The 13,503-nt window shown below is 39.1% G+C and overlaps 1 protein-coding gene across 1 annotated transcript in view; it reads left to right on the top strand.

Moving 5' to 3' along the window:
• tmf1 (TATA element modulatory factor 1) overlaps positions 1-13,503 on the top strand; it is a 50,027-nt gene that overhangs the window by 7,913 nt on the left and 28,611 nt on the right. The window contains exons 2-8 of the mRNA XM_080183400.1: positions 678-1,996; positions 3,262-3,365; positions 4,658-4,784; positions 5,165-5,270; positions 9,989-10,131; positions 10,647-10,813; positions 11,595-11,751. Coding sequence (XP_080039526.1) covers positions 678-1,996; positions 3,262-3,365; positions 4,658-4,784; positions 5,165-5,270; positions 9,989-10,131; positions 10,647-10,813; positions 11,595-11,751 — 2,123 coding nt within the window. The remainder of the gene's footprint in view (positions 1-677; positions 1,997-3,261; positions 3,366-4,657; positions 4,785-5,164; positions 5,271-9,988; positions 10,132-10,646; positions 10,814-11,594; positions 11,752-13,503) is intronic.

Below are 13,503 nucleotides of genomic sequence, written 5' to 3'. Positions count from 1 at the left end.
ACAAAAAAGAGTTGCATCTGCATTGAAGTTAACTGACATTTAGAAGAACTACGGATTAATATACCTGTATGGAGAATGTCAGTTGTTGTATTAGTAGAGCCATTGTGCTGTCCACCTTCCTGTTTTTAACCCTTCACTGAACATTTTACCCCAAATCCAAACCATCTCCAAGACTTAATTCTTCCAGAAACATATCTTTTTGAACCCATAACTCTTCTCTAATTAAACCAATTTCATGTTCCTTACATTCATCACCTTGAGGAATAATTTTCATAAATGTGTCATTTTCAACTTTGTTCACACATTTTGGAGGCTAATATTTTAGCTGTTGTCTCCCTGGCATTCTCGTCCATAAATGTTTTGCCTTGCTACTGCTCTTCTGCTTTCAAAAACTGTCTTAACTCTTCTATGTAACATGCTTGTATATTGCACTTTGTAGTCAGGTTGATCTCTCCCCTGGTTAAATGCTTTGAGATACTGTTTTGCGTGAAAAATGCTAAATAAATGTAAGTTGAAAGGAGAACAAATTTGTGATTGATCAAGATATCTAGATGCAATCAATAGTTCCTCAAGCTGTCAAAGTATGCATAAGTAATTTTCTCTTAAAGTTCAATAAAATGGAAAGTTAAATAATGTTCATTATCTTCACATTTTATCAATTTTTTAAAATGTTACAGCAACACTGCCAGGAAAAAGCTCTTCCATTAGTGAAGGATGGGTTTCCACACAATGGGGATCGCCTTCAGATGATAGCCTGATACCTCATTCTGCATCTTCACCCAAAGCTATTACGACACCGGTTACACGGACTGTGGTGGATGAATCTGAAACCTTCTTCAATGCCTTTTTGAACTCTACAGATGCTCAAACAATTGAACAAACTCCAGTTGTCTTTAAACCTCCTACCAAATCTCAGCTGCCCAAAGAAGTGGAAGACACTTTAACTCTTCATCTTACAGAATCTGTTGAATTAATTGTGCCAGAAAAGGAAAACGTGGAAGAGAAATGTACAATGGGACCCCAAATAAATAACACAGAACTGAATACACCAGATCAACAAAATGATAGCCGGTTGCAACCTTCAGAGACTGAATATTCAGAATCTTTTGGAAGAAAGGAGTTGCAGAATAAGGATGAAGTAAAATTAATTGGGACAGAAAATGTGACCGTCTCTGAGACTTCTAAAGTAACACAGCCAAATACATTGGTTGCTTTTAGTGCTGAAAGGGTGCATAAAAATTCAGCAAAAACTGAACAGTTAGTGAGTCCACCCGATAGCCCCTCAAAATCCCACACTCCCCCGGGGAAGGATTTGGCTCTGGAGGCAAAAGAGCAAAAATCAGAGGACAGACAAAGCAATACTCCTTCTCCACCCATTAGTACATTTTCATCAGGAACATCAACCACCAGTGACATTGAGGTATTGGACCACGAGAGTGTCATTAGTGAGAGCTCGGCTAGTTCAAGACAAGAGGCTGTAGATTCAAAGATGATGCAGACTTCCTTTCAGCTGCTATCAACATCGGCCTGTACTGATTATCATCGCCTGGATGAGTACCAAAAACTTACTGAGAGTAGTGGTTCTTCAGATGCTTTTGAGAGAATTGACACTTTTAGTGTGCAGTCATTAGATAGCCAAAGTGTGAGTGAAATTAATTCGGATGATGATATGTCAGGCCGAGGATGTAATGTGACAGCCATATCTCTAACTCCGTCTGTCTGCAATACTTTGCCAGCTGACCAGCTGGTGAAGAACATTGAAGAGGGCATAAGCGACAATCAGAAAGAAAATGCACTTGATGAAAATGAAATGGAAGAGAGCGGTCGAAGTGCGACACCTGTGAACAGCGAACAACCTGAGATCTTGCCTGTACTTGGTCTGACAGTAATTGAGAACCACAATGCAGAAAGTATAGTAATTAACGGACTTTCAGAAGGAACTGTTAAAGCTGAATGTCAACCCAGTGGTGAATTTGAAAAATTTCAGTTACAGGAGGTAAAGTTGTTTACAGTGTTATATATTTATGTGGTGGTCCTCACTGATATTATGAAGCCAATCCTGCACATAAAATCACCTTTCTTTTTAATGATTACAATGTATGTCCATTTCTCCCCTGGATCCAACCTATTTCTTCTGTAAGGCATTCTAATTTATCTCTAAAATATTTTCTCTCCCCCTGTTTTTTTTTAAATCTCCCTGTCATCTCCCCTTTAACACCAGAAAAAGCACAATTTTTATGTCATTGCTGAAATGAATGTGCTGACTCTTTGCTTCTGCCATTTTTTTACGTATGCAATATATATAGGATTTGTTATCCCTTACATTATACTGTAAAATTCCAGAAGAAGGAAAAGGTGATGCCAGCATTAGAGTAAATAATGTCCTATTTTCATTGATAAATACTAGAGAGTATGAATGTTTATTGGAGCTCATCTCCCTGTAGAATTTAGGCGCAAAGGATTTCCGAACAAAAAAATCTCTGAAGCAGGTAGTTATGGCCAAATGACCAGCAACTCCAGGGAACCATGCACCATGATTGTGAACCGGTTTATACAGAAACAACAAATTATACTTTACAAAATTACAGAATATGGAATTTTTAAAAAATAGATTACATTATTATGGGGTCAAACCTATCAAAACTGCAATTCTAAAGAATGATTTTACAATATAAGCATATTGCCAGCATTTTCATTTCAATCCTTTCACGTTATTTATTTTTATATTTTCTGCTAGTTTATGCTCCTGATTGCCTGACCTTGCTCTAGTTGCTGTTCATCCTCACCTGATGAAGGGGCAGTGCTCCGAAAGCTTGTGCTACCATATAAATCTGTTGGATTTTAATCTGGTGTTGTGAGATTTCTTACTGTTCGTCCTCAAGAGTTGGCAGGGTTTTTAGCCACATGAAACATTACAGCCAAGAACCATCTTGTCTTCACCTGATTTTCACATAGATGGAATCGCAGTGCGGATCGTTAGTTCTCAAATGAATTTCAGAACCCTAGTTTACCTTCCTCTCCCAATCCAAGAGGCATTAACTGTAGTGTTCCCACAGTTTCCCTGGCTGATAGCAGTTAACACAGTTGTTTGTATTTTGAATCAGGCATCTTTATGTCCTGGTTGGCTCATTACCAGGTTTCGGCAGTAGAGCTTACTTTTTCTATATTATCCTAAACAGATCTTTTGCTCCTTGCTTTATATTCTTAAAGCTGAGGTCATAGCTTAAGTATTATTCATATTTATCTTTTAATGGTCTTCAGATAATTGATGAGTTGACAGACAAGTTGGAAAAAAGAGAAGCACAGTTGTTGTCTGTTAGCAAAGATAAGGCAGCATTGGAGGAGGCAATTGATAACCTAAAAGAGTAAGTAAGTTTTACTAAAATCTTCTTAATTTAGCTTTATAAGATGTTGGGCGGATGTTCAACCCCTCACCCCTGCTGCGTGTTTTGTGGTCCCGCCACTATTAATGGGCTTTTCTGTTGTTCACACCCTCTGCTGCTGGGCAACCTGCAGTGGGGGGGTGTCACCATTGTCAGGAATGGAAGATCCCACTAGCAGTAATGGCTGGACAATTTTGGCCAATAACTTGAGAGGCTTGCAGACGATAATACTTTGAAAAACAGAGTGACTCTTCATAAACCCTGCAAAAAATAGCTTAACTATTCATTAATTTAATATAGTCATTTGTGTAAAATTCCCACATCTGTAGAAGACAACAGCAAGCATTTCCTTTTCTTTTGCTTGTTGTTAGTATTTACTCTTCACCGTCGTATTATTAGCTCTAAAGTAATTCCAAAGCATGTTTTTCATATCAAAATGACTAAATACCTTTGGTTTATCTAGCATTCACCCAATGTGTTTAGAGTGTTAGTTTCAGTTTTTAAAAATAGTATTAGTATCAGTTACTATAAGAAATATTGTGCTTTATCTTTAATTCATTATCTCATATTTCTCAGTGACTGATCAGAACTTTAATTAAACATTTGATAGTTCCTTGCAGATATAATTGAAGTTTGGAAATACAGAGTGTTTAATTCCACTGGTGGACATTTCTTATTTCAAGTAGTTGGGATATGGAAAAAAAATATACGTCCAGTATTACTGCTCAGTAATGTCCCAGTATAGCACAGGGCTAATAAGTTTTTTATATGTAGAGCTTCATCTAGATGTTACATTAAAAATTGAATAGTGTGGAGTAAGAAAGCAAAGTATGTCATGTTGTACAGCTTCATTGTCAATTTTAGGCTCTGTTCCTGCATAGTATTTTAATAGTACATTATCATAATTCGAGGTACAATCCAACCTAATATAAGAGCAGTTTAATATGTTAAGGTGTCCTGCAAATGTAGGGAAAAATCAGATTCTGTGATCCTGAGTCCAGTTTAATTTTTAATGAAGGGGACAACTTGTAGGTAGTCTTTCCAGCTACATGTTCAATGAATTTTTGTTTACACTACTCTAGATTTGTCTGGCAAGTAAGATTGTTATTTCTGATAAGATTTTGTTTTATACCTGAGCACCAAAATACTGATTTAGTTTTCCTGTTGTTTAATAATTAATGCCAGAGTGTAACTTTACATACAATCAGTAATGGTTATTAACAAACTCAAGGTCTTGGCCTCATGTTTAAAAACAAATGCTTTTGTTCATGAAGCGAGATGATTAGACTGAAGGAAGAAAGCAACAGCATCCCATCAATAAAAGAGGAGTTCACTCAACGTATTGCAGAGTCTGAAAAGAAAGTCCAATTAGCTTGCAAGGAAAGAGATAACCTTAAAAAGGTAAGCAGACTTGTTAACCTTCTTGGAATTTTCCTGTGTGCATATCTACCACATGCAACATAAATTTTCTGTAAAAACATGTGAATAATAAAACTTGAACTGTGTACAATACTGAGCAATTACAATTTTGAGCTATCCTTTTCCCCGCATTTTAACCATGGTTAGGAGAACGGGGTTGTGAGGGAGCAGCTTGGAAAGGGAATTCCCAATTAAGTTATTAAATAGACATTTGCTGGACTACCAACAGTCGGAATAGAAATGAGTTGTAATATTTGAAAACGTGAATATTTATGCATTAATTTTTACATCTATTGATATAGATAGATGTGACATTTTGCTAAAGTTATAATTTTTCTTCGATGTCATTTGTGAGCTTTTAGGAATTAAACACTGTGAAGGCAGAACTGTCTACTAGGTTTACCTGCAATGAAACAGCAGATCTAGTCCGAGAGAAAGAAGAGCAGATTAGAGGACTGCTGGAAGAAGGTAGGAAGAATGTGATATAAATATCAAAGTATTGAAATGACTTTGTATTTTAAAGCATAATTGCATTAAATGTTTTTAATATTTCCCAGCATTGACATACCACACTTAGAAAAAGATCACCAAGTAATACTGAAAAAAGTGACCAGCTCTCAGATTTTTTGAAATCTTTACTAATCAAACATACTGTATGGTAGCTTTCAATGTTGTACTGGTATATGTTAGTACGTTGTCATAGCTCACTGACTACTTAGCTCCGATATTCTTAATGATGCAGTACTTGACAAACCTGTGAATTTTGTTTTGAGAACTGTTTGAAAGCATTCAATCTGGCTATGTATAAAAATCTTTGGCTCAAGATTTTTTTTTGAGGTACATATTCAGTTTTAATTCTTCTGAAGCAAATTACATTTGAAAACCAACAAATAGGATTTTATATTCCAATTGTACAGAAACGTGCATGAGAGCGTTTAACTATTGAACGATAGGATGGAATCATAAGAATAGTTAAGCACAGGAGGAGGCCATTCAGCCTATCATGCACATGCTGGCTCTCTACAAGAGCAATTTAGGTGCTACAACCTTGATCTTTCCTCATAACACTGTTTTATTTTTCCTTTCAGCTGCTCATTGAATTTGCTTTTGAAAACAGTGTGTAAACGTTCATCCATCACCCTTCCAGGCAGTGTATTCCAGATTGTAACCATTCACGGCATTAAAAAGTTTATCCTCATGATACCTTTGGTTCTTTAACCAACCACCTTTTAATCTGGCAGTTGGAGCAGTTTTTCTCTATGTACTGTGTTTCAACTCCCCATGCCTTTGAATACTTATATCAAATCTCTCTGCCTTCTCTGTTCTAAGGAGTACAACTCTCACTTCTCCAATCTATCCATGTAACTGAAGAGTCTCATTAGTGGAACTATTAAAACATTTTCCTGAACCCTTTCTGAAGCCATATCCTTCCTCAAGTGCCCAGGGTTGGAAGTTATAACTGGTTAATGCCAAACCAGTCCTTCGTCATAACTTCCTTCCTTTTGTACTCAATGCCTCTATTTATAAAACTCAAGATCCCAGATGTCTTTTAAGCAGCTTTTCTCAATCTATCCTGCCACCTGCAATAATTTGTGTGCATATATCCCTGGATCTCTTTGTTCCTGCTTCATTTAGAAATGTTTGTTTTATGTTTCTTATCCTTGTTTTGCTAACCGAAGTGCATCACTTAAATTTCATCTGCCCCATCCCACTAATCTATCTGTGTCATCTTGAAGTCTATCACTATGCATTATCTAAGAGTATGGTAAAGAAATACAATTTTATATTGAGCAGTTCACATCCTCAGGATATCTCAGTGTGCTTCACACCTTATGAAACACTTTTGTCTTTAATTGCTAGTGTAATAGAAAAACTTCTAAGACAGGAAATCAAATTAAAATGTCTTGTGGGGAGATTTTATTTTTACTCTGACATACTTTTTTTGATAATAGGTTTATTTACAGGATGTAGCATTGTATATGTCTGCTTCCCACATGCCAACCTAATGTCTCAGTGATCTCATTTATAAGTGCAGTAAGTAGTTAATTAACATACCATTAATAGTCTGCACAAGCCCAGTTTAAAAATGTGAATTTGGAAAGTTGCCCTGTTCTGACTGAGAGATTTGATATTGAAGTACATGGAACAACGTAGAGTTGCTATTTGTACATACCAGAGAAAAAGAAAGACATACACCAGATGTCTTAAAGTGCTCTACAATCAAATAAGTACTTTATGAAACACAGCCACTTATCATACTGTAGGAAATAGCAAGGCGATTATGTCCAGATAGTCTGTTTTTATGATGTTGATTGAATCAACGGCCAAGACACACTAGGCTCAGTCTGCAGCATGACCCTGATCTTCTTGTTGTTTGCTATTTCAGTTCACCATTTTACTGTCATGCCCACATTTCTGCCCTTATCCTGCTACAATGTTGCAGTGAAGCCTAATGCACATTGGAGGAAAAGCACTTCATCTTCTGATCGGGCACTTCACAGCCTTCTGAACTTTGAGTTCAACAATTTCAGCCCATGCACTTTGTCCTCCATTTTGATTTTTCTTTTCCAAACCCCTTCTGCAACAGGGCCAGTCCATAACTTGTTCTTATGTTTTACTATCAGAGTGCTGACTTTTGTGCCAGTGACATCTTTGCCAAATCCCACCTAACCCTGACTTTCTGTTCTGCTCGCCCTGCTCCAACAATATAAAACCCATCACATTTCTACCTCTCTTCAGCTCTGAAGAAGAGTCATAAGGACTTGAAACCATAACTTTGTTTCTATCTCCACAGATGCTGACAGACCTGCTGAGCTTTTCCAATGTGTTTTGCTTTAAAACCAGAATAACTCCCCTGTTCTTTGAAATAGTGTCATGGGATCTTTTCCATCCAACTGAAGAGACAGATGGGGCCTGGTTCAAAGTGTCATCTGAAAAATGCACCTTTGACAGTGCAGCACTCCTTTAATGCTGACCTTCAGTGTGTCAGTCTTGTTTCTTGTGCTCAAATTCTGATGCAAGATTTGAACGCAGAACCGTGTGATGCAGACATTATTGTTACCACTGAACAGCAGCTAATAACCCACCAAATTTGGCAGAAAATGTCAGGGCTTGTCAAATCTACTGTAAATAAATATTTAGTGACTTGATGAGTCTTAATTCATAGCGAGGGGGATTGAATATAAAAGTAGGGAGGTCTTGCTGCAGCTGTATAGGGCATTGGTGAGGCCGCAGCTGGAGTACTGTGTGCAGTTTTGGGCGCCGCACCTGCGCAAGGATATTTTGGCCTTGGAGGGAGTGCAGAGGAGGTTTACTAGGCTGATACCGGAGTTGAGGGGGTTGAGCTATGAGGAGAGGCTGAATAAACTAGGCTTGTACTCGTTAGAGTTTAGAAGAATGAGGGGAGATCTCATTGAGACGTATAAGATGATGAATGGGATGGATAGGATAGAGGTGGAAAGACTCTTCCCGCTCAAAAAAGACAGTAGGACTAGGGGGCACAGCCTCAAGATAAAGGGGGGGCGGTTCAGAACGGAGTTGAGGAGGAACTTCTTCACTCAAAGGGTGGTGAATCTCTGGAATTCTCTGCCCGTTGAAGTGGTGGAGGCTGCCTCGCTAAATATTTTTAAGAAGCGGGTTGATGGGTTTTTGATAAGAGAGGGGATTAAGGGTTATGGGGAGAGGGCGGGAAAGTGGAACTGAGCCACGACAGATCAGCCATGATCTTATTGAATGGCGGGGCAGGCTCGAAGGGCCAGATGGCCTACTCCTGCTCCTATTTCTTATGTTCTTATGTTCTTAATTACAGTAAGATATTTAGCACTAAAAAGCTTCACAAATGTGGAGTGTCATTTGTCTGATGTCAAATATTTTAACTACTGTTAAAGATTTTAAAAATAATATTTTTGTACTTCCTGTCTCATCCACTCTCAGCCCGATCTTTTTCTCACTTTATTTCACTTTCTGTGTCCAATTTGACTTTCAATGAAGTATTTATCTTATACTTCTGGTTCAGATTCCGTGCCACTTTTAATTTTTCAATCTGATTGGATAAGAGACGCAGCATTGTTTGCTCTGTTCAGTGAAATCTCTGATCCCGGTTAAAAGCATATTGGCATCTTGGCAGTCTGTGCAAAATCCCAAAGAGTGTTTGTGAGCAGGTGCAAGTGCATTGAAGAAAAGTTGGTGCCCTTTGGGGGCGATTTTCCAACTTCGCCATGCCTGCTGCAGATTGCACCAATCCGCAAAAATAGTGGGCAGACCCAAAAATTGGTACTGCGACTGGTGCCAAATGGTTTATAATCATCGCGGCCCCTTTCTGCTGGCAAAAACTGGATGAGGGACGGGTGGTGCAATGCAGAAGGTTGTGCAAGGGTGAATCATGAAAGAGTCATGGATGGGGGTTGGGGGGGAGGTGTTGATCCGTGTCAGAAAACGGTCACCGAACATGCTGCTGATGGGAGCGCGGCGGGGGGGGGGGGATGCGGGTGGTGTTGTTCTAATATATGAGGATGAAGGGAAGGAGTCTGCCAGTGCACTGAGAGTTTGGGGCACCCTTGCAAAATGGTGCCTGAGCTCTCTGCAGCTGGGTCACTGGCATGTTTTGGCGCTGCCCTCTCTGTACCGATGTGCAACTCACCACTCTCTTAAAAAAAAAGTGTGTGGGACTACAGTGGTCCACTGTTGACTGAAAAATTTGATCCATGGGTTTCAGAGCAATTCTTGAAAAAATAATTAGACAAGCCCATCTTAGGAACAACCACATATGATTTAAGGTTAGGTGGGATAATGAAGTGCTTCTTAGATTGTTTCCTAGATGTGCACAAAAGTAAGTTATAATGGTCATTTGTGCAAGGATTGTGCCTTATCACAAAACACATTTTTACTGTTACAATCCATTGATGGAAACATTGGGTCCAAAAAAATACTGTCTCAGATCAGTGAACCTGGAAACTCCATTTCAGGTAGGGTATGTGAGGAAGATGCTGAAGAATAGGATGAACAAAATACATTTTTCAGTACCAGTCGGCTTAGTAGTGGAATAATTAATATTTGCACGTCAATTTTTGAGCAAAAACAAATTGCAACTATGTAAACATTTTGTTCTGGGAAGTCTTCTGATAGGTAGACATTATGAGACAAAGCAGTGTAAGTTTTATTTTTAAACTCAATGTTATTGATTTCAGGAGAGAAGCTTTCTAAACAGCTCCTGAACAATTCAAACATTATAAAGAAATTAAGGGCTAAGGAGAAGGAAAATGAGACATTGGCCACCAAACAGAACAAGAAAATCAAAGAGCAAGAGGAGGAAATTAAGCATCTGCAACAGGTCAGAGAATGAAATTCATGCTGTTGACAGAAATGATTCACTGATTGAAATCTTTTGTTCTCGTTCATGGCTGGGATTTTCTGCTGCTGCTGTGAATGCATAGAGTTTTGACTAGAATGTCAAATTCTCCATTTCTGCTCGCACTGGTCCCACAATGGACAAGACCAGAGAACCTATGTTAAAATATTTTCGTTAATGAGCAATTAAGTGCTTCTCAAATACCACAAATGATTTAATAGAGAGGTTGGTTGATAGTGAAGTCTATATGCTATATCTCTGTCAATGTCCTATTGTCCTACATAAAGTTTGTTTCTAACTTTGTATTCAATTTTTGCATATGCATAGTGCATGGACATAAAGCAAACAGTGTAGGATATTTCAGAACTAATAGATACTTATCTGTTGTACTTCAAAAAATAACATTTTTGAGGAGGTAACGTTTAGTCATTTTTGTGTTTTGTGGACAGGGAAACTAAAATATAATAAATCACTTGACACTAGTGGTTTTGCTGCAGGTGCTTGATGGTAAAGAGGAAGTGGAGAAACAACATCGGGAGAGCATCAAGAAGCTGAATGGTGTGGTGGAGAGACAGGAAAAAGAGATTAGCAAGCTGCAAATGACCTTAGAGGAGCTACAGGAAAACAATCGTAGCCTTCAATCTGCACTTGACAGCTCTTACAAGTAAGAGAATACAATACGATTGGAATTTATGAACCTGACCTCTGAATCATGAAGCAAAAGTTATATCTTACATGTTTTTATAAGTAGACGTTCAGAAAATAATTGTAACCGAAACAGATGCTGGCTTTGCTAGTGATGCCCATATCCCATTAAGGATAAAATACGTTTTATGTATTTTGGTGAAGTTATTTATTCCACCAAATTTGGAAGCAGTTCCCCCTTGTTCTTCTGTGTTTAGGTTTTCCAAATGTCAGTATTTCCCACCTTAGAGACACAAAAAAGCAACCTCTTTCTAAGGCTCTCTCCATGCTCCTTTGATCCTGATACATGGAAATGGAGATGTCTAAAATTCTTCCATTTTTATATTTCCTTCCTCTGCTTGCTAGTTGATATTGAAAGATTGCAGTGAATGTGATTGAGGCTATTGGCTCATACAACATGGCAAAAAGATTGTACTGGGCTGCCGTGGACAAGGTGTCAGGTTATCCTGCAGCTCAACATTCCAAACAGGGAGCTGCTTCAGAGGGAGCTCAGATTGAAAAATACGATGGGCTTGTATCCAAGTGCAGCACCCCATTGGGATTGCAGAATTACTATAATATGATTTTGAGAGCAACAAAACATCGGTCCCTCTGTAGGTGCCTGCTTTTGTTCATAAACCGGCTTTGTGTATCAGAATTTGCTTTTGGTCCCCAGTATATTTCTTTGAGGAAAACAATTCTATATAGGTGCCTTGTAATTTGTTTGATCACGTTGCCTAACTTAATTTTCTTATCTTCAGAGAGCTTGCTGAGCTGCATAAGGCAAATGCAGCTAAGGATAGTGAAGCCCAGGAGGCAGCTTTGAGTCATGAAATTAAGACAAAGGAAGCATTGTCAGTGGCACTTGAACGCGCCCAAGAAGAGGCAAGGCAGCAACAGGAGGCTCTTGCTGTTCAAGTCAGTATGATTATTTTAGAGGGTTTCTTTTGTTAAAAACAACCATGAACATACTACAAATACATTATTGATTTATACATTAATACTATATGGAGTTATTGTGACCTGTGAGGAAGATCGCGAAGAGGACGTAGGCTGGTAGAATGTGAGGACGTGCAGCAGAAGACATTTAGTGCAGAGACGCGTGAGAGGAAGAATAAGGAGCGGCAATAAAAAATAAATGCGACTATTCCACAGCAGACGCAAGAACAGAGTGACCTGGGAATATTTGTGTACAAATTGTTGACGGCAGCTGGGCAGATTGAGAAAGTAGTTGAAAAGACAGCAGAGAGCAGCAGTCAAAACTGGCACAGCTTTACTATGCACCTGATCATGTTGTTCATGTTTAGAGATGAGAGTGGTTTCAGAATGAGCAATCAGTTTTGAAAACAGTCATTCAAAAGCATTTTCACTTTAAATTTTGTATTTAGATTGCAAGTATCATTAATGGAGTGTTAACTGGAGATAATTTTTTTGTCTTTCAAAATGACGAGCTTCTGCTCTTAACAATAACTAAGCTGCAGCCAAATTGGAAAAAAGTTGCAGCTGCATATTGTAGATTTAGAATGACGCTGATGGAGCTTGAGAGTTTCCCTCCCAGTTGCTATCTAGTGTGGGGATATGAGAAGGCAGAATAAGGGGAAGTCATGTTTGACGAATTTATTGGATTTCTATGAGGATGTGACTAGTGCGGTAGACAGAGGGGAACTAGTGGATGTGATGTTTCTCGATTTTCAAAAGGCGTTTGATAAGGTGCCGCACAAAAGGTTGCTTCAGAAGGTTAGGGGGCATGGAGTTGGGGGTAAGGTGTTAGCGTGGATAGAGGATTGATTGTCTAATAGGAAGCAGAGAGTTGGTATCAATGGGTGGTATTCTGATTGGCAGTTGGTGACATAAAAACATAAGAAATAGGAGCAGGAGTAGGCCATCTAGCCCTTTGAGCCCGCCCTGTCATTCAATAAGATCATGGCTGACCTGAAGTGGATCAGTTCCACTTTCCTGCTCTCTCCCCATAACCCTTAATTCCCCTATCAAAAACCTATCTACCCGTGACTTAAATATATTTAGCGAGGTAGCCTCCACCACTTCAACGGGCAGAGAATTCCAGAGATTCACCACCCTTTGAGTGAAGAAGTTCCTCCTCAACTCCGATCTAAACTGCCCCCCCTTATCTTGAGGCTGTGTCCTCTAGTCCTGCTATCCTTTCTAAGCAGGAAGAATCTCTCTACCTCTACCCTATCCATCCCCTTCATTATCTTTATATGTCTCTATAAGATCCCCCCTTCAGCCTTCTAAGCTCCGAGTACAGACCCAGTCTATTTAGTCTCTCTTCATAGGCCAACCCCCTCATCTCCAGTGGCAACCTAGTGAACCTCCTCTGCACTCCCTCCAAAGCCAAAATATCCTTGCGCAAGTGCGGCGACCAAAACTGCACACAGTACTCCAGCTGCGGCGTCACCAGTGCCCTGTACAGTTGCAGCAAGACCTCCCTACTTTTATATTCTATCCCCCTCGCTATAAAGGCCAACATTCCATTCGCCTTCTTGATCACCTGCTGCACCTGCAGGCTGGGTTTTTGCGACTCATGCACAAGAACCCCCAGGTCCCTCTGCACCGTAGCATGCTGCAGCTTTTCGCCTTTTAAATAATAATCCCTCCTACTATTATTTCTGCCAAAGTGGATAACCTCATACTTGCTAACATTATACTCCA

The sequence above is a fragment of the Carcharhinus amblyrhynchos genome, chromosome 3 (assembly GCF_965287045.1).
Source record: "Carcharhinus amblyrhynchos chromosome 3, sCarAmb.v2.hapA, whole genome shotgun sequence".
In the NCBI taxonomy this organism is placed as follows: Eukaryota; Metazoa; Chordata; class Chondrichthyes; order Carcharhiniformes; family Carcharhinidae; genus Carcharhinus; species Carcharhinus amblyrhynchos.
The sequence above is the reverse complement of the archived record's forward strand: the minus strand, read 5'-3'. Positions and strand labels throughout refer to the sequence as shown.